This window comes from Solanum stenotomum, chromosome 1 (assembly GCF_019186545.1).
Source record: "Solanum stenotomum isolate F172 chromosome 1, ASM1918654v1, whole genome shotgun sequence".
Lineage (NCBI taxonomy): Eukaryota > Viridiplantae > Streptophyta > Magnoliopsida > Solanales > Solanaceae > Solanum > Solanum stenotomum.
The window spans coordinates 88,481,363-88,503,874 of NC_064282.1; the positions used below are offsets into that span (position 1 = coordinate 88,481,363).

The 22,512-nt window shown below is 33.1% G+C and overlaps 1 protein-coding gene and 1 non-coding gene across 2 annotated transcripts; one reads left to right on the plus strand and one right to left on the minus strand.

The window, feature by feature from the left end:
• Positions 1 to 12,617: 12,617 nt before the first annotated feature.
• On the minus strand, positions 12,618 to 14,743 carry LOC125863985 (uncharacterized). The gene has a single exon (XM_049543944.1). It carries the CDS (start codon positions 14,714 to 14,716, stop codon positions 12,992 to 12,994), a length of 1,725 nt encoding a protein of 574 aa, XP_049399901.1. The 5' UTR covers positions 14,717 to 14,743; the 3' UTR covers positions 12,618 to 12,991.
• A 3,859-nt stretch (positions 14,744 to 18,602) lies between these two features.
• TRNAE-CUC (transfer RNA glutamic acid (anticodon CUC)) lies at positions 18,603 to 18,675 on the plus strand. Its single transcript has one exon. It is a non-coding gene; the product is annotated as a tRNA-Glu (tRNA).
• Positions 18,676 to 22,512: the final 3,837 nt, after the last annotated feature.

Genomic DNA, 22,512 nt, shown 5'->3' on the forward strand with positions numbered 1-22,512 from the left:
ATAATTTTAGTGGGGTGAGTCAATAAAATGATTAAAATTGACACTTTTTTATTTTTTAAAAATTTAGTATAAAATAAAAATCTCAAGTCAACAAAATTTAATAAAAAAATATTTAGATTGGTTAAGTGACTTTCTAAGATAACTATTCATACTTGAGTGACTTTCTAAGATAACTACACATAGTTGAGTAACTTTTGAGTTATAAAATAAAGTTAAGTTACTTTCTGAGAAAACTATCAATAGTTGAGTGACTTTCTCAGAAAGATATTCATAGTTCAGTGACCATTTGAGATATTATCTCATAGGAGTAGCGGTATTTTAAATGCCTACGACTTCATCAAACTCAAAGACAGACTCAAATCACACGAAAACACTATTTCACAAAGCCTAATGAATGAGATACTACATAACTCTTGTTTTAGTGGCAAAACGTAGCTTAGGGTTTAAAAAATTATGTATTCTTCATGGACAACAATTTACATTGACTATTTGTAATTTATGGATACTTTATAACTCTTGTCTTAGACACTAAACGTAATTGAGTGGCTTGAAAAAAAAAACTTATACCTCATTGGCAACACTTCCAAAATCAGAATATTCTTTTTCATAGACTGCTTTATCAATTAGATGCTAACATACATAATTTGTTCTGCATATATTAAGCCATAAACATATTGTTATTAGATCTTATCTACTCTGATTAGTAAACATTTATTTCTTGGGTTTATCCTTTGGTTTAGATAGACAGCTAGCTTAATATGTTAGTCCACAATTATTTGTTAGTTTTAAAGATAGTATTGATAGTGTTTGATTTGAACAAGTCTCCTAATACAAGGAGTATTATTAAGAAAACTTGTATTTAAATTCAACTTGATATCTAATATGATATACAAATCACTCAAGAGTTTATAATGAGAATTTTAAAGTTAAGTGTTTCTAAATAAAAAGGTATGACATTGTTTTAGATAAATTAAAATGGAAAGTATGTTATTATTTTGAGATAAACTAAAATGAAAAGTATGACATATATATTATACTTATTTTCTAAGACGATAAAGACGTCTTAGAATAATAGTATATATAGATCGTCTAAAATAAAGACAATATTTCTAGATATATTATACTTATTTTCAATGTTAAATTCAATACAATAGATTCACGGTTCTGCACAACTCATTATCACATCATTTAAGTGTGTGCGCATACGAAAATCTAAATATATATAGAGTTACACTTACATTTCAAAATTCACTCTTTCAATTCAAAAACTATAACGTTAAATTTTGAATCCACCATCCTATATTTCATAGAAGGAAATCAAGAACACCATGCTCTAAAATGACATCTTTAACGAAAATCTTTCCCTTTGCTACACTTGACAAATGCCCCCTCTAGTTGGTCCAACTCTTCTATGATATTTTGTAACACTGCTTTCTTTGCATCATTTCCCATAGCCTCTCTTATTTCCAACATCAAAGGGAACCACTGATGTAATTAATAATGATTCTTTTTGTTAGATTGAAGTTATTTAAACATTGTTCTCAAGGTGTTTATGAAACTTATAACCAATTAGTATAGCATAATGGAAGAGAAATATTTTTTATAAGCCATACCCATTATTTAGGATTAAGTTCAAAAGATGTTTGCTAAACTTATAAGTCAAATTGATATATATAACACCAATTCGCTTGTTGCTACCTGATTCAATTTTTATAGAATTTTCAGGATATTTTCTTTCGAAGTTTTCTTTGAGGGAATTATAGTCTGGCAAAGGGTTTTATCCAACTTGAACGTCCATCTAAGGGAAAAGCATTTCAAGATAATTTATCAAGGACCAACATAGGTCAAGAGGAATATATCAAGGATCAACATAAAGCAACTTTAATACATCAAGGACCATTAGATCTTTTTCTCTTATAAATTATCTTATGAAGAGTAAAATAAAAAAAATTGAGTTAAATTATTACTAAATGATAAAAGTTGTCATTATTTTTTGTGATTGACAAAAAAAAAGAAAAGAGTGTCACATAGATTGAGATGTAGAGAGTAACATATACGAACTCATAACATTTAAAAATATAGAAAATTTCATAAAGCTATAGTTTGCCTAATTTCAATTCATAGCAACAATTTGAGAGAGTAGAGCAAGATTGTGATCAAGATCAAGAGGGAGGAGAGATGCTAGATATAGATTGTATCTCAGATTTAACTTGAGTTTGTATAGTGATACAACATATATTTGTGCATCTCTCCTCTCTCCCAACATCACACATATAGATACACATATTAGCTTAGAAAATGAAACACAAATACATAGAGACAATACATATGCATCAATCATCAACCAAACCCATGTACACAGATACACATGTACAAATTCTCAACCAAACACAGATACACAAATATACATATACACTTACTAATTTAAAACTGAAACATAGATTCATAGATACACAGAAACACATTCGTATCAATCATCAATCAAACACAGATACACATACGTATCAATCATCAATCAAACACAGATATACATGTGTATCTGATACACAAATACACAATTAGCTTTGATACATATATGCATCTCAAGAAACTTGGTAACAATTTTTCTTTGTCGATTTACTTCATCTTTGTCTATCTAATTGTATTTGGGAATTAAATACAATCTTGAAGAGTAAAAAATAGAATTATACAACCTATGAAGAGGGAGAGCGAGGCAGGGTAGAGAGAGGGAAAGAGAGAGAGGGAGAGGGGGGGGGGGGGGGGGGGGGGGGGGGGGGGGGGGGGGGGGGGGGGGGGGGGGGGGGGGGGGGGGGGGGGGGGGGGGGGGGGGGGGGGGGGGGGGGGGGGGGGGGGGGGGGGGGGGGGGGGGGGGGGGGGGGGGGGGGGGGGGGGGGGGGGGGGGGGGGGGGGGGGGGGGGGGGGGGGGGGGGGGGGGGGGGGGGGGGGGGGGGGGGGGGGGGGGGGGGGGGGGGGGGGGGGGGGGGGGGGGGGGGGGGGGGGGGGGGGGGGGGGGGGGGGGGGGGGGGGGGGGGGGGGGGGGGGGGGGGGGGGGGGGGGGGGGGGGGGGGGGGGGGGGGGGGGGGGGGGGGGGGGGGGGGGGGGGGGGGGGGGGGGGGGGGGGGGGGGGGGCGAGAGATGAGAAGGAAAAAGAGAGTGGGACAAAGAAAGGGAGGGTGATGAGAGAATCGAGAGAGATTTTCTATAAAACCCTAAGTATAGCTATATTAGGTAATATTTTAAAGCTATAGCTATATATTATAAATATAGTAGCTATGTTTGATTAGATACGTAAATTTTCAACAAGAATATAATGACTTCAAGGCAAAAAAAAACTTAGGTTGAACTCATAGAGTTAAAATTTCAAATCTATCTTTGAACAAACAATGCCTCAGAAATTGAGACAGATATACATTAATCAATGCACTCATATACTTCAAATTCAGGTCATTTGCACCTTTATCCCTATTTTGTGGTTGTCTTTAAATTTTGCCCCTCAAGGCAAATAATTTTTTCGCGGGACATGTTTATATTTTTCACATCATAGTATTCAACAAGTTATACCCCACACCTTTAAAGAACTTATGCCTTGCTAGACATAAGTTCAATTGCTAAGGAAGAAAATTAAAGACCAGTTCATTTGAAGGACTAACCGCATGCACGATTAAATGTTTAAATTATGAATTTGCAAATATGAAGTAAATATAATAGTACCTTGTTATCAACATAGGTGGCCCAAAATCTGGCGATGGCACAATCATAGGGATCAGAAGGAAGAATAGATAGGCCATCTGGCCATGTCTCATCAATGTATTGGAGAATGACTGGGGACTCACACATGGACTTATCACCATGTATTAGAATTGGGATTTTCTTATGGATTGGGTTGGATTGAAGAAGAAGTTCACTTTTATTATTAAAATTATCCTCTACAATGAATTCATAGTCTAGAGACTTTATGTTAAGGGCTATTTCAACTCTATTTGAGAATGGACTTGTACTTGTACCAAGAACCTTAATGTTAGTAATTGCTTCCATATTGACTAATTCTTGTTAATGACTTATATGATTGATTGTTGTAATGAAACACTAAAGTAAGTGTACTTAATTATGATTGGATAACTTTGATGACTTTGATTAGAATAGATCTTTGTCAACTTGCAAATAGCATTTGGACTACAAGTCTTGTGGTGTCGATAGATACAATGTTGATGATGTTATTAACTTTGACAAAAAGAAAAAGACACGTACAAAGAACAAGGAGCAAAAAGATAATCAATAATAAAAAATTGTATGTTGCTCAAACTCTTCAAAAATGTTGTCGCACTCGTATCAAATTCTTTGAAAATGCATTATTTTTAAAGTAGTCATACACACCTATTAATATTTTCAAAGAATTCGAGCAATACAAACAAAAATCACCATCAAACTGTGCATGCATCACAAAATTTTCCCTAAAAAATGTTGAATTGTACCGTATTGATTGAGAGAATGGATTGTTTAGTTCTTGTGTGATATTTGACAATTCTTTGTTCATAAGCTAATTTTGAAATTGAGTTAGTCTCACGGTCCATTTTCATTTTTAGAAAAACCAAAAAAATCCTTTATTTTCATTTGTTCTTCTATAAAGGCTAATAAAATTTTCTTCTTCATTTTGTTTTCTGTCTTTTTTATTGATCGTATTTCTTCTTCTTCTTCATCTCTCCACTATGAGAGTAAATATCTTTTGCAAAAATGGGCATCCCACGACGATAAAAAGAGAGCAACTTTCACATATACCAAACACAAAAATCATATTTATATGTTATAACTATAATTTGCATAATTGCGCTCCATAACAAACATAAATATGCATATTTCGCTATACATATACAAAAGAAAGCAATTGTATATAATTTGTTTCTGTTTCGGTATACATATACAAAAGATCAATTGTATAATCTGTGTTTGTATAAAGCGAGAAAGGCAAAAGAGAACTGGGCAGGGGAATATTTGTATTGTATAATTATAAGTGTATAGGACGAATATATATGTATTTGCATGTGTATATATAATTTTCTCTCTCTTTATACAAACAGAAACACAATTTATACATTTCTGTTTGTATAGGCGAGAGAGGCGAGGGAGAGACTGGCGAGCGAGATTTGGGAGAGTGGCGAGCGAGATTTGGGAGAGGGGAACAAAAATATATGTATATATACAATTTTCTCTCACTTTATACAAACACAAACGCATTTTATACATTTGCATTTGTATAAAAAGCGAGAGAGGCGAGGGAGAGAACGAGAGTGGCCAGCGAGATTCACCAGGAGAGAGGCGAAATAGCAACAGTTTGCTATGGGGTACAATTAAATCAAACTATATTTATAGCATTTAATTTGAATTAATAATTTGCTATTATATACAATTTTCCCATAAAAATACCAACAACAAATAATTATCCAAAAAGGCTTTATGCAACAAATTTCACACACAAAAAATAATCAATAAAAGAGAGATTGAGTGAAGAAGAGGTGAAGAGGTGATAGTCAAAATTAGGGGGTTAATGGAACAATTTGGTGGGTTATTTTAAAAAAAATTTACTGTCTCAATTTTAGATATTTTATATGTATAATCAAATTATATTTTTTAAAACCATCACAATCATGTCGAATCTTTTTTGGTATCGGTACAGTTCGGTTAATTTTTGACTTTTTTTTTAACTTTTAAAGTATCACCTCAAAATACACCATCATTAAAGTATTTCATTCTCAAGTGTGTTCTTGAAGAAGCACTTCAATTCTTAACCAATAAACTAAATAATGTAAAACCTTGTTAGAAGCACTTCAATTCAGACCAATAAACTAAATAATGTAAAACCTTGTTACTGTATTATTTGATCTTAAGTGTTTGCATAGGTTTTGCCATATTGTTTGATGACTTCTATAATAGTATCTTTATTTAAATCTAATTAATTAAAGGTTAATTAAAGGACAAAGGCCCAAAGTCGTCACCAAAACTCTAGGACCTAGGTTATATTTATATATATATATTTGAAAAATGTTACCATATATATATATATATATATATATATATATATATATATATATATTATTATTATTAATTTTTTGAAAACATTCTAGTTATTCTGTCCGATTCGGAAATTTTTTGATTTTTTATAAAATAAAAAAACCATCCCAGTTCGGTACGGTTATACACTTAAATAAAAGTCCATGATTTTATTTAAAAATGATACAAATTGATTCGATACAGTTCAGTTCAGTTGATTCGATTTTTCATATTCTTTTGACACCCCTAGTCAAAATCACCTTTTGAATAGGAAAAGGTCCCAATTATACCCTTTTAATTTTGACCTAACAATTCATTTAGAATAAACTATCTTATTAGACATACATCATTACCATATATACTAAATTTACATCTATCTATTTTCAAACATCCTTAATTTAAGCTTTCATATTAATCAACTCTCTCTCTCCCACACACATACACACACACACTCTCTCTCTCACACACANCCCCCCCCCCCCCCCCCCCCCCCTCTCTCACTCACTCATCAATCTTCATCTCCACCACCATTTCCTCTCTTTCTTCCTCTCTCCACCAAGAATTCCACCATTAAACTTTTAAAATTGAAATTAGAAACAATAAACAACAATTTGAGGTTTGTGTCTATTTAATCATTTTCAAAGTCATGTATCGGTTAAGAGTTAAGGTAAAACTCCATTGATTTAGAGTTTTCTTAGTTTTCTTTTGTGGCTAGTGATTCTCCAAATGAGAAGAATGTATCTCTCTCTCTCTCTCCCCTTTCTCTCTCTCTTTCTCACTCACTCACTCATCATTCTTCATCTCCACCACCATTTTCTCTCCTTCTTCCTTCTCTCCACCAAGAATTCCACCATTAAACCTTTAAAATTGAAATCTGAAACAATAACACAATAATTTGAGGTTTGTGTTTATTTAATCATTTACAAAGTCATATATCCGTTAAAAGTGTAACATCTCTCTATTCGAAAGAACTAGGAAGAGTTAAAAATTGGAAATAGTCATTTTTGGAAAGAGTATAAAAATCTGGAAAATTTGTTAAGTATGTTAAGTTGAGTTTTTGGTCAACTTCAAACGACCATAACTCCTAGATCAGGATGAGTTAGGTGTGTTTCCAGATATCGTAGGAAAGATCTTGGAATAATCTTCCCAACACCACCGAGTTTGCACAATTCCGAGTTCATATGAGTGAGATATTCCCATTGGAAGTTGGGTTACGTTGTTTGGATAAAGAAAGTCCAATCTGGATTTTGGAAGGGTAGTTTGGTCTTTTCCTTACCCTATTATTTTAATTTCGTTTTCGGTAATTATCTAAGGGTCTTAACTGAAGTTGGTTAGTTTACGCTTTTGGAATTTGAGTTAGGGTTTTGAGAGAAGAGAATAGAAGAGGAGAAAAAGCAAGAATCATCAAAATCTTCAAGAATCGCTTGTGGATTTCGTCAAGGGAAGATCCCTACGAGGTATGTGAGATCACATAGCATTGGGTTAGTTCATCCACGCGCCAATCATGATTCAATTCAGCGAAGTATATTTGATTTGAAAGTAAATCCTATGAGTTCTTGATGAAATTCGTTTGAATTCTTGTAGGTTTGTGTTGTTGAAGTTTCTTGAGTTTGATTCATGTCATTGGGTGTGAATTTCGAGTTGAATCTTGTATATATTAAGGGTATAATTGATTCTAAGTGTTTGGGGAAAGAACTAAGTTGAAATAAGGGGTTTAGAGATGAAAAACGAAAGAGAAAAGTCAGAGTGCACTTGGGCAGGGACCTGGGGCGTCGCCCCTCTCAGAGCCCCAAGAAGGGAACTCTGAAGTTTGGACCCTGGGGCGCTGTGCCAGCCAGCGCGCCACACCCCAGCTTCTGAAGTTTCCCTTCTGGAGCCCCACGCATCTCAGAGCGCCAAGGACGCCAATTCATCCCATTCCTCCCCCATCTTTTCGTACTAGTTCCTTAGCAACGTACCTATGTTTTCTAGTCGATTTCTATACTCTAAGGTGCGTCTAAACATCATGAAATCATCACAAACATGAGATCATGAGCCTTTAATCCATAATCCAATTCAAGGAAAGTTAAGATCAAAGTCAAGAGAAGTAAGAGTCAAGTCAAGAGAAGTTCTTAGAGTTTTTCAAAAGTCTTTTCCAAATGTTTTAACTTTGTTTTAAGACTTAAAGTTCAAGTTGAGTAAAGAGTAAAGATTGAAGTGCATTTCTTCAAAGAGTATATGGGGACTATGTATTCCCAAAGAGTTTAAAATATTTTCACATTTAAACAAGAAAGGAAACCTTGATTTCCAAAGAGCCTTTGGGCTAGTTTTCAGAAAAGAGTAATCGCTTTCTAAATTAAGCAAGAGAGGAAACTTTGATTTCCAAGATAGCATTTGAGCTAAGTTTTGAGCAATTATCTCAAATCACAGAAAGATGTATGTTTTTAAACATAAGAGCTAGTGTCATATTTTGGGAGTAGTATTGAGCACCGCTATGGGGGAGAGTTCAGACAACTCACAGCCTCCATAAACCATGTAGCCATCATGGGTAGAAAAGGGTCATACTTTTTAGATGATTCCTTTAGTGCTTTTTAGCATAGACTAGTGGATCCACTTAGTAGTCAGGCTCTATACCCTCAAGGTATAGGACGGCCCTGGCAGCGTGAGGTAAAATATTGTATTATCACAATAGCTCTTACGTGATAGTTGATGGTTAGAGAAACTCCCACAGAAGTAATTGTATTCTTATATACACAGTTTATTTGTATTTTTACATACATCTCAGAGTTATATTGTATATTTGCATACACACAGAATTGACATCTATGTTTTAAAAGCTTTTCTTTATATTGCACTTGTTTTATACTGCTTTATATTTAAATGAGTTCAGTTAAGTTGATGTTGAGTTGAGCCAGGTAAGTTCTTCAGTTCCTTTCAAGCTTATGTCTTGTTTTAGAATTCCCCTCGCATTCTCGTACATTCAATGTACTGATGCCTTTTGGCCTGCATCTTTGTATGATGCAGACATAGGTAATCAGGATCAGCATCCAGCGCATCGTTGATCCAGTTGAGCACTCATAGTCTTGTGGTGAGCCTCCTTGCTTTCTGGGATCTCTTTTATTGCTTCAGTATTATTATTAGTTTATTATGATGTCGTGGGTCTTGTCCTGACATCCATCTCAGTTGTTTAGATGCTTCATAGATAGTCAAATGTTCGTTCTTGAGTTTTCTATTTCCTTTTTTAATGGTTGAGACTTGAGTGCCACTTTTGGCCAATGAATGTTATCTTGATACATTCTAAGTATTTATTGAGCAGTTCAATTTACTTTTAAAAGTATTTTTCTTCATGAGTTAAGTCTTCCACTGAGTAAGTAAATCAGGCCAAGGGTTCGCTTGGGGCCAACAATTATTCTCGAGTGCCAGTCTCGCTCAGGATGTAGGCTCGGGGAGTGACACAAAGTTAAGGTAAAACTCCATTGATTTAGAGTTTTCTTTCGTGGCTAGTGCTTCTCCAAATGAGAAGAATGTCTATTTACTATTGCTAAATAAATGACATGAAAATTACCACTGTAATTCTCGATATTTTCGGTTGCTTAAATTTGGAAATCCAAAAATGCAACAACTAGGAACAAAAGAGAAAGATGATATGTAATTTGTTGCTAAGAGAGTTTACACAGTAAATGTGATAAACCTTAACGAGGAAGAAGATAAGAAAGTGATATTTTAGATCGAATTGAAATTTTTTATGTATCGACACATTATTGAGTTAAGATTATATGTATCTATGTTTTATTAGTGTATATAATTATGTGTACATGTATCTGAATAAACATACATATGTATTGAAGATTTACACATGTATTTGGCACATTATTGATGTATCTGACACATTATTGCCGTATACGGCACACTATTGAGTTAAGATTAGATGTGTCTCTAATTTTTTAGTACTATATATGATTAAGTGTATATGTATCTGATAAAATATGCACATGCATCTGAATAATAGTTCATGAATCTGGGTTAAGAATTCTAATTTTTGTTGAATTGCCAAAAAAAAAAAAGAATTTTGATTATTTTGATTTTTTTAGGAGTTGTGATATGCTATATCCTTTAAAGTTGTTGTAAACGTGATTTTCTACTTAATTAATGGCTTTCAGTCATATCTCTTAATTGGACACACTCCTTAATTAATGTCTTTCAATTATATCTCTTAATTAGACACAATAATTGATGCGAGATATATGTATATGAAAGAGACATATACATGTATCTGAGACCCAAAATATGGTAAGAAATGTAATATTGCAAACTAGTGTGAATGTAAGTAATTACATTCTAAAGTAGTGAATTTTGTGTAAGTTACTCATTTACTTAAAATCTCTCCAAATATTAGTTGAAGTGTATTTCAACCAACATTTGTGATAATTCACGTAGAAAACTTGCACACCTATAGTTCAAATATGAGACTTAAATTTTGCAATGATGATATTTACCAATATTTATAGGCAACAAAAATTCTTTTCAACAAGATGACCATATGTGTATGTAATGTATCGATATGTATATATGATGTATCAATATTGTATAAATAGTGATAATTATGTATAGATGATGTGTAACTACATATAGGAGATGTATATACATCTATATACATTGTTTATACAGTATTTATATATTGCAGACCGATTTATTTTCAATCTCAACCAACTCAAATCTCCTCTAAACAGTCTCAAAATTTAGATATGAACTCCTCTCAATGTTTTGAGTCTTTTGATATATTATTCACTCAAAATGATTCACATTTGTGGCACGGTGATTTTTTAAGTCAAGTTTTGAACAAACTTTGTACATGGAAGAAGACGAAGACGAAGAAGAAGCAGGAGAAGGAGAAGGAGTACATTCCAGACCGATTTATTTTCAATCTCCACCAACTTAAATCTCCTCTAAACAATCCAAAATTTAGATATGATTTCTTCTCAATGTTTCGAGTCTTATAATATATTATTCACTCGAAACAATTCATATTTATGGCATGCTGATTTTAAAGTCGAGTTTTAAACAAGCTTTGGAATAAGAAGAAGAAAGAGGAAGGATGAAGGAAAGCAACGAAGAAATAAGGAAGAAGGAAGGAAGGAAGGATGAAAGTAGCCATTAATGGCCGGAAGAAGACCAAAGTAGGAAAAAAGAAGAAGAAAAGAATGCATCAAAATACACTTTGCATGCAATAGCACTGGTCGAATGATTATTTTACATAATAAGTGATGATTTAGGTAGAAAAATCACACTTCTCATAGTTCAGATATGAAACTTTAGGGTGTGTTTTGACCCTTCACTCTAAATAATATTTAATTGTTTGAATGAGTTTTTCCTAAAAAATACAAAACATGATTTTAAACATGAAATATGATTTAAATGAGATCATTTTTATATATAAAAAAAAAGGGTAAAATTTGAAAAAGAAAAATATATAGTGAAAACATGGTTTTGGGTGTTTTCCATAGTCTAAATACAACTTCAAATTGTATTTGGAATTTTCACTGCCAATTTTCAAATAAAGTGAAAAAAATAATATTCTCACGACCAAACGGGTCATAAACATTTTTGAAAAACTTCATCAAGTATGAACCTAGAATAAATGTTGGATTTATTCATAAGAAATATAAGGTAAAGTTTAGAGGTATAATACCTTGTGATACATAGAAGATACTTCTAGCACCTAGAGAAATTATTATCATAATTCATGTATTTTGTTTCATTTATAAAGTTAAGAGCATACATACCAAGTGGGAGAATGTTAGCATTATCTAAAATGGCATGTAACTTCTATATATATGATGCAACTCCCTCCCCCTATTATGAAAAAATTCCCAGAAATTGCTGCTTATTTATTAGAGGTCTCTAACTACCTCTAGAATTAACACTTGAGGAAAACATTGACAAATACATCAAAACAATTGCAGGAGGTATGTCGATAACTATTTTTGCAGCGAATTTTCTCTATACATATGTTTAAACATGCTCAAAATTGTACAAATGTATCCCAAATTCACTAATAAGTAAACAAAGTTTCTATTTGAAGTAGTAGTTGTATAATTACTAAGGTTTGTCCAATCTTACTCATGATTATAACATGTATTAGAATGCAAGACAACTGCCTGTTTACTAAGGCCGGAAGTTGGTGCGTTGAGCAATAGGAGATAGAAGGATTAACAAAGATTGCATACCCATAGAAGCACTAGGAAAATGTTGACCACGATTTCTGAAACAACAACAACCTAGTGTAATCTCATATAAGTGGGGTCTGGGGCCTTGTGTGTGTATGCACGCGCAAGTGTGCAAGTGCTCGTGTAAATAAATTAGACATATATTTTGATACTTTGAGCTCGAGATTCATAATGTTTAAATTCTGGATTCATAACTGCCAATAATCAATGTTGAAAGAACTAAGGACAGTCAAATTAAGCTAGAAAGCTTAAACAATGGAAACAAAAGGCCAACTAGTCTTGATAAGAAGCAAATTAAATTAAGTTATTAATCATAGAGATAAGAAAAGACTTTGATGTAAATTTTGCATGTCCCAAAACTTAATAAGTAGATGAAATTAACTAGCAAAAATGAAAGCATGTTCTTGAAACATACCAAAATCCGAAGGAAAATGTGAGAGTTCTCACAAAAGACCTATCTTGCTCAGACTCTTCAAAAACGTTGTTGCACCCGTGTCGGGGAGCCAAAGAGCACTCCGAGGCCGATCGGATCTCCAGCCAGATCCTCCAAAAATACACCACTTTATGATGTATCCCACACACACCGATCGACATTATTGAAGAGTCCAAGCAACATAGCTTTCAACTAATTAGAAAGAATGCTAGTCCTACCTCTGCCAACATTGACAATAGAAAAAAGAGCATGAAAACTTAATGAGGAAAAGCACCTGCTGAGTGTATGTCATCTTGTTAATAACCATCTACCAAGACATGAATCGAGCATGCTCTTCGTCCTCCTCATCTACCGGAGCAGGAAGATTAAGATCGAGTAAATCAGCAACTTCGCTCTTTACAGCTGAAGATTGTTGATTGAAATTCTCCTGATCACCACCATTAATAAAATGTGACCTTTTGTGGCCTCCTAAAGCTTGGCCAGACTTAAACATCCTATAGCAAAACGGACATTTGTGTCCTTTGGATTTCTTCGGTTTAATCTTTTTCTCAGGTTCATAAGGCAAATCTTGAGAAGGAACTACTTGTTTTTTGTTGCGAAAAACGTCCCTATACTTGCCAATTTTTGTGCATTTAGGATCATTATGATCAGCACCAACGCTATTCTCACCAGTTTCATATGTCGATTCAGAATAATCGTGGACCTTTTTGTGGCACGGTCTATGTCCACCAAGTGCCTGATATGAGCTAAACACCTTCTTGCAGTTCAAGCACTCATATTTTCTCGTCTTATGGATATCATTTTTGTATCCTTCAGGACTTTTAACACCAAACTTCATCTTCTTGGAGTCATTCCTTATCTCTAGATCATTATATCGATCTGTCATTCTCTTTTTTGATTCACATATATACGAATTTGAGGCTAATCCATAACCATCGCGTTCAAATTTCTTACCCAAATCCTTACTTGACTCTGTTATATATTGTTTGATTCTTCTTATCCCCTTTTTCTCGTCCATCCTATGCTCGTCTAACCAAGCTTGAAAACTCATTTTAGAGGTACTCCATTTTCCTTTACCATTTCCTACGAACCTCTCAACAGAGCCATCTGATTCAACATTCCCATTTTGGCCTAAGTAGTAGTCTGAATCAGAGTTCTCGGATTGAGTTTCAGCTTCCAACATATCAACCTTCGTAATTCTGTCTCCTTCTTTCTTCATTCGAAGCTTTTCATCTTGATTGTATACACGTTTAACACCGTTCTTTCTAGCATTATTCCTCAAGTCACTAGACGACGGTTTAGTCTCTAAAATAGCAGAATTGTTATCAGAAGTCTCCACAAGTGAATTAACACCATTCCAAGACCTAGAATCCCTTGACAACATTATCAAACACTTGGCTAATTCTTCTTGTTCTTGAACTTGATCAATCTCAAACACAGAAGACGAACAATAATAATTATTCGACTTAACTACAATTTTGTTGTACCTCTTAGTAGTCTTTGATCTATAACTCTGACTGATCAGCTCACCAGCTTCAGTATCTGAATGGCTATGATCACTACTAGTCCATGAGTTATCATCGTCGTCGTCATCGTCATATTTCAAGCTCCCTTTATCTTTTTCTGAATGACAAGCCATATGACCACACAACGCTTTCATGGATGGAAAGCACTTCCCACATTGTTGACACACTCTTTCTTGAGGCAGCGGTGCGGTGTTCAGCTGCATGTCAGATTCTTCAAAAGTAGGATTGTGTGTCATTATTTTTGGAGAGTCCGAACAATATAGATTAGAATCCGCTTCAACCCTCCAAGTTTTCTTGGGATTCTCTCTAAGAACATAACCAGAAGGAATCCCACTGGATTGATTCTTCCCACTACTAATATTCCAAGATTCCATCTTTTTCAACTTAGCCGTTTCAAATTTTTCATCAACTGCATGAGACTTTATGTGACCTCCAAGTGACTTCCCACATGGATACTTCTTGTTACACCACTTGCACACAAACTTCAAATCTTGATCTCCTTCCATTAAGTAACAATTGCTATAATCGTTATACTTAATAGTAAAAACTAAAATCAAGTTAAATAATTTCACACCGTATTGTATCTTACTGACAATCACTATCCAAAATTCCAAAAAGACAGAGGAATCCCACATAAAAGTCAGAACGCAGAATCTCAGATCAAAGGAAAGAAACAAAAAAAAGAACAAAACTTTGAAAAAGCTCAAATCTTGATTATGGATCAAGTGATACAAATGGAACTTTTTAGGAAGTAAAAGATGTTAACCCATAGAACAAAAAGGTAAGAGAGGAGGAAGAGGGGTGGGGGGTGTTAAATCTTTTTAATTAAGATTTCAAGAATCCTATTTGGAAAAATTAAATTTTGAACAGATGGATCACTAGCAAGTAGCAATAGCCATAAAAGTAGCCAATATTCAGGAGACTTAGAAGAATAAATCACAACAGAAAACCAAACCAAAGACTCTTTCCTATACCCCAACCCCAATTCTTTGTGTTGTAGTTATAGGAGAATTCCATACATGGAATGTGACTATATGATAGAGAAAAATAACAAATAAAATATAATAAAATGGGCAGCACGTGTACTATTACACCTTGTTTGGATGGATGTTACGCGTTTGTATCGCAGTTCAAATACAATATTTGTTTTGATTGTCATATAATCATTATTTGAATATGTACTTTTCATTCCGTCTTTACTTATTATTTAAATAAGTTTGTTTTGTCATTTACCCTATTTTTTCATAGTAGCTCTTTCTCCTACCATACTTATTTTGTAGGCAGCGTGACCACATATAGCTGAGGGTGGCAAGCCGGACACTCTTTGTTAAAAAATTATAATATATATAGAGAAAATTATACTAAGGATATAAGTTACAAAAAAATTTTCATACATATATATTAAATCTTGAACAACTTTAACGAAATTTCTGGTTTTGCTACGATTTCTTGTAGGTTTATCATTCAAATTATTACTCTAACATGTAATGATGGAAAATAATACATTCTATCCAAATATTGTATTCATTAAAATAATTCCATGCATACAATACAATACAATATAATATGGTACATTATGAAACAATGTGTAATAACCATCCAAACAGAGTATTAGGAGGAATTTTGATTCCTGCAAAATCAACGGTCAAAATCTGCTGGCTACTTTTATCTGAGGGTTGAGATTAAGTTTTAAGAAAAAATAACGTGTCATCATTTGTGGGAAATGGAATTGAGTTTAACAAAAGAGTTTGTAAACTATCACATCACCTCAAAAATAAGAGTTTTAAGTTATATTTAAATATTTATCAAATTTAGAAATTTGTTACATTATCACGCAAACTTAAAAGATATTTATAAACATGTCTCTTTAAATTTTATATAAAGAGCTCAATAAAAAAGATTCTATAATTTTGAATTCATAAATGATATATATATATATATATAGCTCCTCTATTTTTAATATTAAATAATGTATATAGCTTAAGCCACAAAAAAAGATAACAATTCATAATATGTAAATTCAGTTACTTGAGAGACTATGAAATCTAGGGGTGTGCATCAATCAATTCGGTTTGTTTGATGTATTATTGGTTTGATTTATTAATTTTGGATTTTTAAATACACTAAATTAATAAGATATTTTTTATCGATTTTTGGTCCTTAACTATTTGATTTTCAATTTAACCAATAAAAAAATACTCATAAAATAATCATATGACTTCTCCAACAATTTAGCGCTGCAAGACAATAATGTAACTTTATGTTTGTAAAATTGAGCAACTCAAATAAAAGAACTAGGCCAATAATATGAATTGAAGGCTAACGGTAACGAGCAAAGATAGTAACCAATAAGGTATTGATATTAATATTAATATTAATATTTAATATTTATGTAGGGGTAAAATACTAAATTAATGTTCATGCCTTAATGAGTTATCGGTTTACCCAATAACCCAATATTGAAAAACTAATATCAAACCAATAACCCATTAATTTTTTTTTATAAAACCATTAAAAACCCATTAGTCCGATAACATTTTTATTGGTTCGGTTTATTGATAGGAAAAGAACACTTGTAGCCCCCAAAGGAAAACTATTTACAAGCGACTGCCCTCTTACATTCATACCCCTCTGTTTTTAACTGTTAATTCACTTTTACTGCTTGAAAGAGGAGAGACGGTGCTTTAGTGAAAACACTACTCAGTTACTCATTGAAACCATTAGAGTATATATATACTCTGATGACATCAAGGAGGAAGAGATAGCGTTTCAGTGAAAAGATTGCTCAACTACTGCTTGATACTATCGGAGTATATAGATACCATCAAAGTATATATATACTTCAATGGTATCACCAGTGATTCAGTAATTGAAACAGGGGGACAGTCAGGTAAATAGTTTGGGTTGTGAGTCCAATTAAAAAAAAAATTGAGTTGAATCAAATTTGAATAAATATTTTACCTAATAAATTCAATTTATTTAGTTTTCCCTTGATTGATCTGTACAACTTTTGCAAAAAAAGAAACAAATTCAACCAAGAGGCAAGATTAAACGAAGACCAAAAGCACTAAGCAGACAAAAGACGAAGAAGATTACATACATACATATAGAAGACATTGTGAGAAGTACGGTATTAACAAAATACCCTTTACACCTTGTTTAATTTGGATGGTTGTTACCCGTTTGTATTGTATTATATTGTATTATATTGTTAGTTGAAATATATGTTTGTTTTGATTGTTACTTGAATTATATTGTATCGTATCGTTTAAATTTATCGTTAGGTAATATTGTGTTCTTCTAATTTTATCTTTACTTATTATTTAATAATTCTATTTTTTCATTTACTCTACCTTTTCACAGTAATTCTATCACGTATCCTACAATTTCTTGTAGGTTTATCATTCAAATTATGAATATGCGACATTATGTAATGACGGAGAACGATACAATCTATCCAAATGTTGTATTATTAAAACAATATAATACAGTACAATGCACAATACAATATAATACAATACAATACATTATATACAATATAGATTGGGGTATCATCACCTAGTAAAGCGTAGTCAGTAAAAGAAATCCTATTCCTCGGATATGCTCTTTTTGCTGCCAACCATACAATATAATAGTGTGACAATCCAAATAATGACCAAGATCCGTAGTAACCCAATGGTTGTCCAGTGCACTGATTTACGTTCAATAATCCCAGGGGCTTCATCTAAGTAGAGTGAAAGATGGTCCTGCCCTCCTATTTGATTCAGGCAGTCGTTTGAAAGTGCTCACTGGAAAGACAACCTCACTCATTCTTGTCGGAAGGTAAGACAAGAAATGTGTTGAGGCCCAACGAGTTGTTGACTATTGAAGATGCTAAAGTACTCCCGAATAGACAAGACATAAGGGAGTATATAACGCATGGTCAACGGTTAGTTGCTGATTTTAAGTCAAAGGAAAATATTTGACGTTTTCTCTTTGATTTAAATCTCAACAACGGACCCTCTTGGTCGAAAATTCCATCAGTTGGAATACTAATTATATCAAATCATTTGAAATTGAAGAATCTCGATAGTTAATCCATCTTGCGGAGGCCCAAAATTGGATATCAACAACAATAATTACTTAAACATTATTTGTGAAAATTAAATGCTTAAGATGGAAATAAATTGAAGTGTTTTTTTTTTTAAAATAAAGTGAATGAATATATTATTTATTTATTATGATTGCGCAAAGCTTGGCCTATTAATATAGTATAAAAGTAGAAAATTTAGAAATAAGAAAATAAATATTATGAAGACATACCTATCCCAACAACTGCGGACATCCCTTGAATCAATCTTTTTTGTCACGTGACATCAATTATAAAGAGAGCGAACTACTAATGCATAACAATCCGTTGTAGTCTAGTTGGTTAGGATACTCGGCTCTCACCCGAGAGACCCGGGTTCAAGTCCCGGCAACGGAATTTTTTTTCCTTTTGCCCTTTCTAAAGTTAAATACAAAAGCATATATTCAATAAATAAAAGACATTAGTTTCCACAATTAATCTGAAAATTGATTTTTTTTTTTCCCTTTTTTCCTTTCTAAAGTTAAATACAAAAGCATATATTCAATAAATAAAATAAAAGACATTAGTTTCCACAATTAATCTGAAAATTGAATATAAAATTAACTCTGAAGAAAAAAATTAACACTGAAAAAAAAGAAGAAGAAAAAATAAAATAAAATAATGTCTAGACGGGGCCCTAAATTACCATGGGAGTTTATACCTCTATTGATTCCATTCTGTGAAAGGAAAGTTGTCCTTCTATCACGAGTTTTATATCTAGGATATGCAGCCAACCTTCTGGATAGAGAGATGTGCATAGACCTGATCGGTCAGTAGGGATACAACTTAGTGAACCACACTATTAAAAAATTGCTAAAAAACGATGGAAGTAAAAGCGACGGACGGCGTCGCTCCAAAAAGTGACGCCATTAGCCACACTGTCCGTCGCTTTTTAATTAAAGTAATTTTTTTAAAAAAGGCGACGGAAGGCATCCCTTAGTCCGTCGCTTTTTTTCGCGGATTTTTGCGCCAAATATATATATATATATATATATATAATGAATAATTAATTATTTTATATAGATAGCGACACAGTCCATCGGCTTTTATTAAAAATAATTATTTATTAATTTAAAAAAAGTCACGCTGTCCACCGCTTTTTATTAATTTTAATTGTTTAATTATTTTTTAAATAAGCGACGGACAACATCTTTATGTCTGTCGCTTCTTGGTCAAAATATCTAGTCAAAATTTTAAGAAAGCAATAGACAATGTCTCTTAGTCCATCGCTTTTTGGTAAAAATGTTGATCAAACATTAAAAAAAAAAAGCGACGGACATAGAGACGTTGTCCATCGCTTTCTTTAAAATATCTGCACTTGCAGACACGGTTTTTTCCCATTTCCCCATCTCTCTTCTCTTCCTTCTCTCTTCCTCTCTCTCAACGTCGTCGATGCCCACGCCGCCGCTGCCTACGCCGCTGTTGCCCACCGCCGACCTTGACCCACTTCCCTTCTCCTTTAATTCAAGGTTAGGGTTTCATAATATTATTTTTAATTTCTTTCAATTTGAGTATTGAATTTGTTAATTAGTGTATTGAATTAATTTTTTATTGATTGTTAGTAAGTGAATGATTTAGGGTTTTTGATTGTTAGTTTGTGTTTGTTGATTGTGAATTGAAAATTTTAATGTTAGGGTTACTTTGAATTAGGGTATCTTAGGATTTTTTTGAATTTCGATATTTCTTGAGTTAATTAGTTTGATTTTGGAATTGTAAGATTAGTTTGAATTAGGGTATTTGAGTTGTTTGAATTTGGGTATTATTTGAGTTAGTTTGAATTATTATTGAGATTTAGGACTAATAATTTGAATTTGGGATTAGGATAAGCTAGCTAGTTTGAATTTAGGATTTTAGCACTAGTTAGATTTTGAGATTTTAGGACTAGTTTGAATTTGTGATTTTAAGACTAGTTTGAATTTTAAATTTAGGACTAGTTTTAATTATTATTGAGATTTTAGGACTACTAATAGTTTGAATTTGGGATTTTAGCACTATAGTTTGATTTTTTTAATTCTAGGAGTACTTTCAATTTGTGATTTTAAAACTAGTTTGATTTTAGAATTTAGGACTAATAGTTTGAATTATATTTGATATTTTAGGACTAATTAATAGTTTGAATTTGGGACACTAGCTAGCTAGTTTGAATTTGGAATTTTAGGGATTTGAATTACAACTTAATTAGAACTTATAATTAATTATAACTTGAATTTACTATAAATTGAACTTAATTAGGAATATGAACTTGAAATGTTGTTGACTTTAATTTATTAGAACTTAATTTTTATTCTTATTAGAACTTGGATTTTATTTGAACTTAATTAGAATTTTGTAGTACTTGAAAATCTTATTGACCTTAATTAATTTGAACTTAATATAAATTAATTAGAACTATATTAAACTTAATTAATTTATAATAACTTAAAAACTTAATTAGGAATTAATATAAACTTAGTTTTGATCAACTAATTAACTAGAACTTGAACTTAATTTGAAATTAATTAATTAGTATTGACTAATTAATTAAGATTTAACTTAATAGATCTTGAACTAATTGAACTTAATTAGACCAAACAAAACATATTTTGAAGTTGAACTTAGACTTGAACTTGAAATTAGAACTTGAACTTAAAATTTGAACTTGAACTTGAAATTAGAATTTGAACTTGAACTTAGAACTTGAACTTGAAATTAGAACTTGAACTTGAACTTAGAACGTGAACTTAGAATTTGAAGTTGAACTTGTAACATCTCGCACCTAGATATGACTAGAAAGAGTTTAAAATATGAAAATAATGATTTTCAAAAAGAAGAAGGAAATCTGAAAAATTTTGTCTAAGTTAAGAAAGTAAGTTTTGGCCATTTTCAAATGGCCATAACTCCTAGCTCAGGATGAGTTAGGAGTGTTTGTTGATATAGTTGGAAATCCCTTGGAGAGATCTTTCCAACGCCACCGAGTTTGCGCGATTCCGAGTTCGTATGAGTAAGTTATGCCTTTCGGAAGTTGGGTTGTTGGATTAAGGAAAGTCCGAATCCGGATTTAGGGAAGGGCAAAGTAATCTTTTCTCTAATTAATTTCCTAATTCGTTTTTAGGGATCTATTGAGGTAAAAACATGACTTAGTCAGTTTGGAGAATTGAGAAATACGCTTAGGGCTTGGAGAAGAGAAAAAAGAAGAAAGAAAGAGAGAAAAGCCAAGATTTCGCCAAAAATGTCAAGCGTTTGGAGTGGAATTCGTCGGGAGTGATCCCTATTAAGGTATGTGAAATCTTTTAGTGATGGGTTAGTTCACCCACACACCAACCTGTTTCAATTCAGTGATTTTGAGTTGTTTACATGTAAAAAAAGTGAAGTTCTTGAAGGATATCGTTAAGTTCTTGATTGGTTGTGTTGTTGAAGTTTCTTGTTGATTTGATTCGTGTTTTCGGGTGGATTTTCGAGTTAGATCAGTTGTAAGTTGAGAGTACTAATGAACCTAAGTGCTTGGGAAAGGAACTAGGGAAGATTGGAGGGTTTAGAGATGAAAAGCGAAGGAGAAAAATCAGAATTTTCTAGGTAAAGGGGTGGGGCGCTGCGCCAGCCAGCGTGCCCCAAAGCTGTGTCTGACATTTTGTCCTTGGGGCGCTGCGCTGCGCCAGCGCGGCCCAGCATTTTCTCTGAGGTCTGGGGCCTGGCGCCCCACGCCTCTCAGAGCGCCAAAGACGCCAGTTCACCCTATTCTTTCCCCTTCTTTTCGTACTAGTTTCTAAGCGATGTACCTACGTTTTCTAGTTGATTCCAACACTCTAAGGTACATCTAAACATCATGAAATCATCCATAAACATGAGATCATGAGCCTTGAATCCATAATCCAATTCAAGGAAAGTTAAGATCAAAGTCAAAGAAGTTACGAGTCAAGTCTAGAAGTTTAAGAAGCAAGTCAAAGCAAAGTTCTTAAAGTTTTCAAGAGTCTTTATTAAACATTTTAACTTCGTTTTACGGCTCAAGTTTCAAGTTAAGCAAAGAGTAAAGAGTTGAGTTCATTTCTCAGAAAACTATTAGGGAACTAAGTATTCCCAAAGAGTCTATAAATGTTTTCACATTTGAGTAAGAAAAAGGGAACATCGATTCCAAGAGAGCTTTTAAGCTAAGTTTTTGAGTAATTATCTCAAACCAAAGAATGAAGTTATGTTTTTAAAACATATGAGCTAAAGTAT

Coding starts and splice junctions, on each gene's coding strand:
- LOC125863985 (XM_049543944.1), bottom strand. CDS start 14,716: ATGGAAGGAGATCAAGATTTGAAGTTTGTGTGCAAGTGGTGTAACAAG.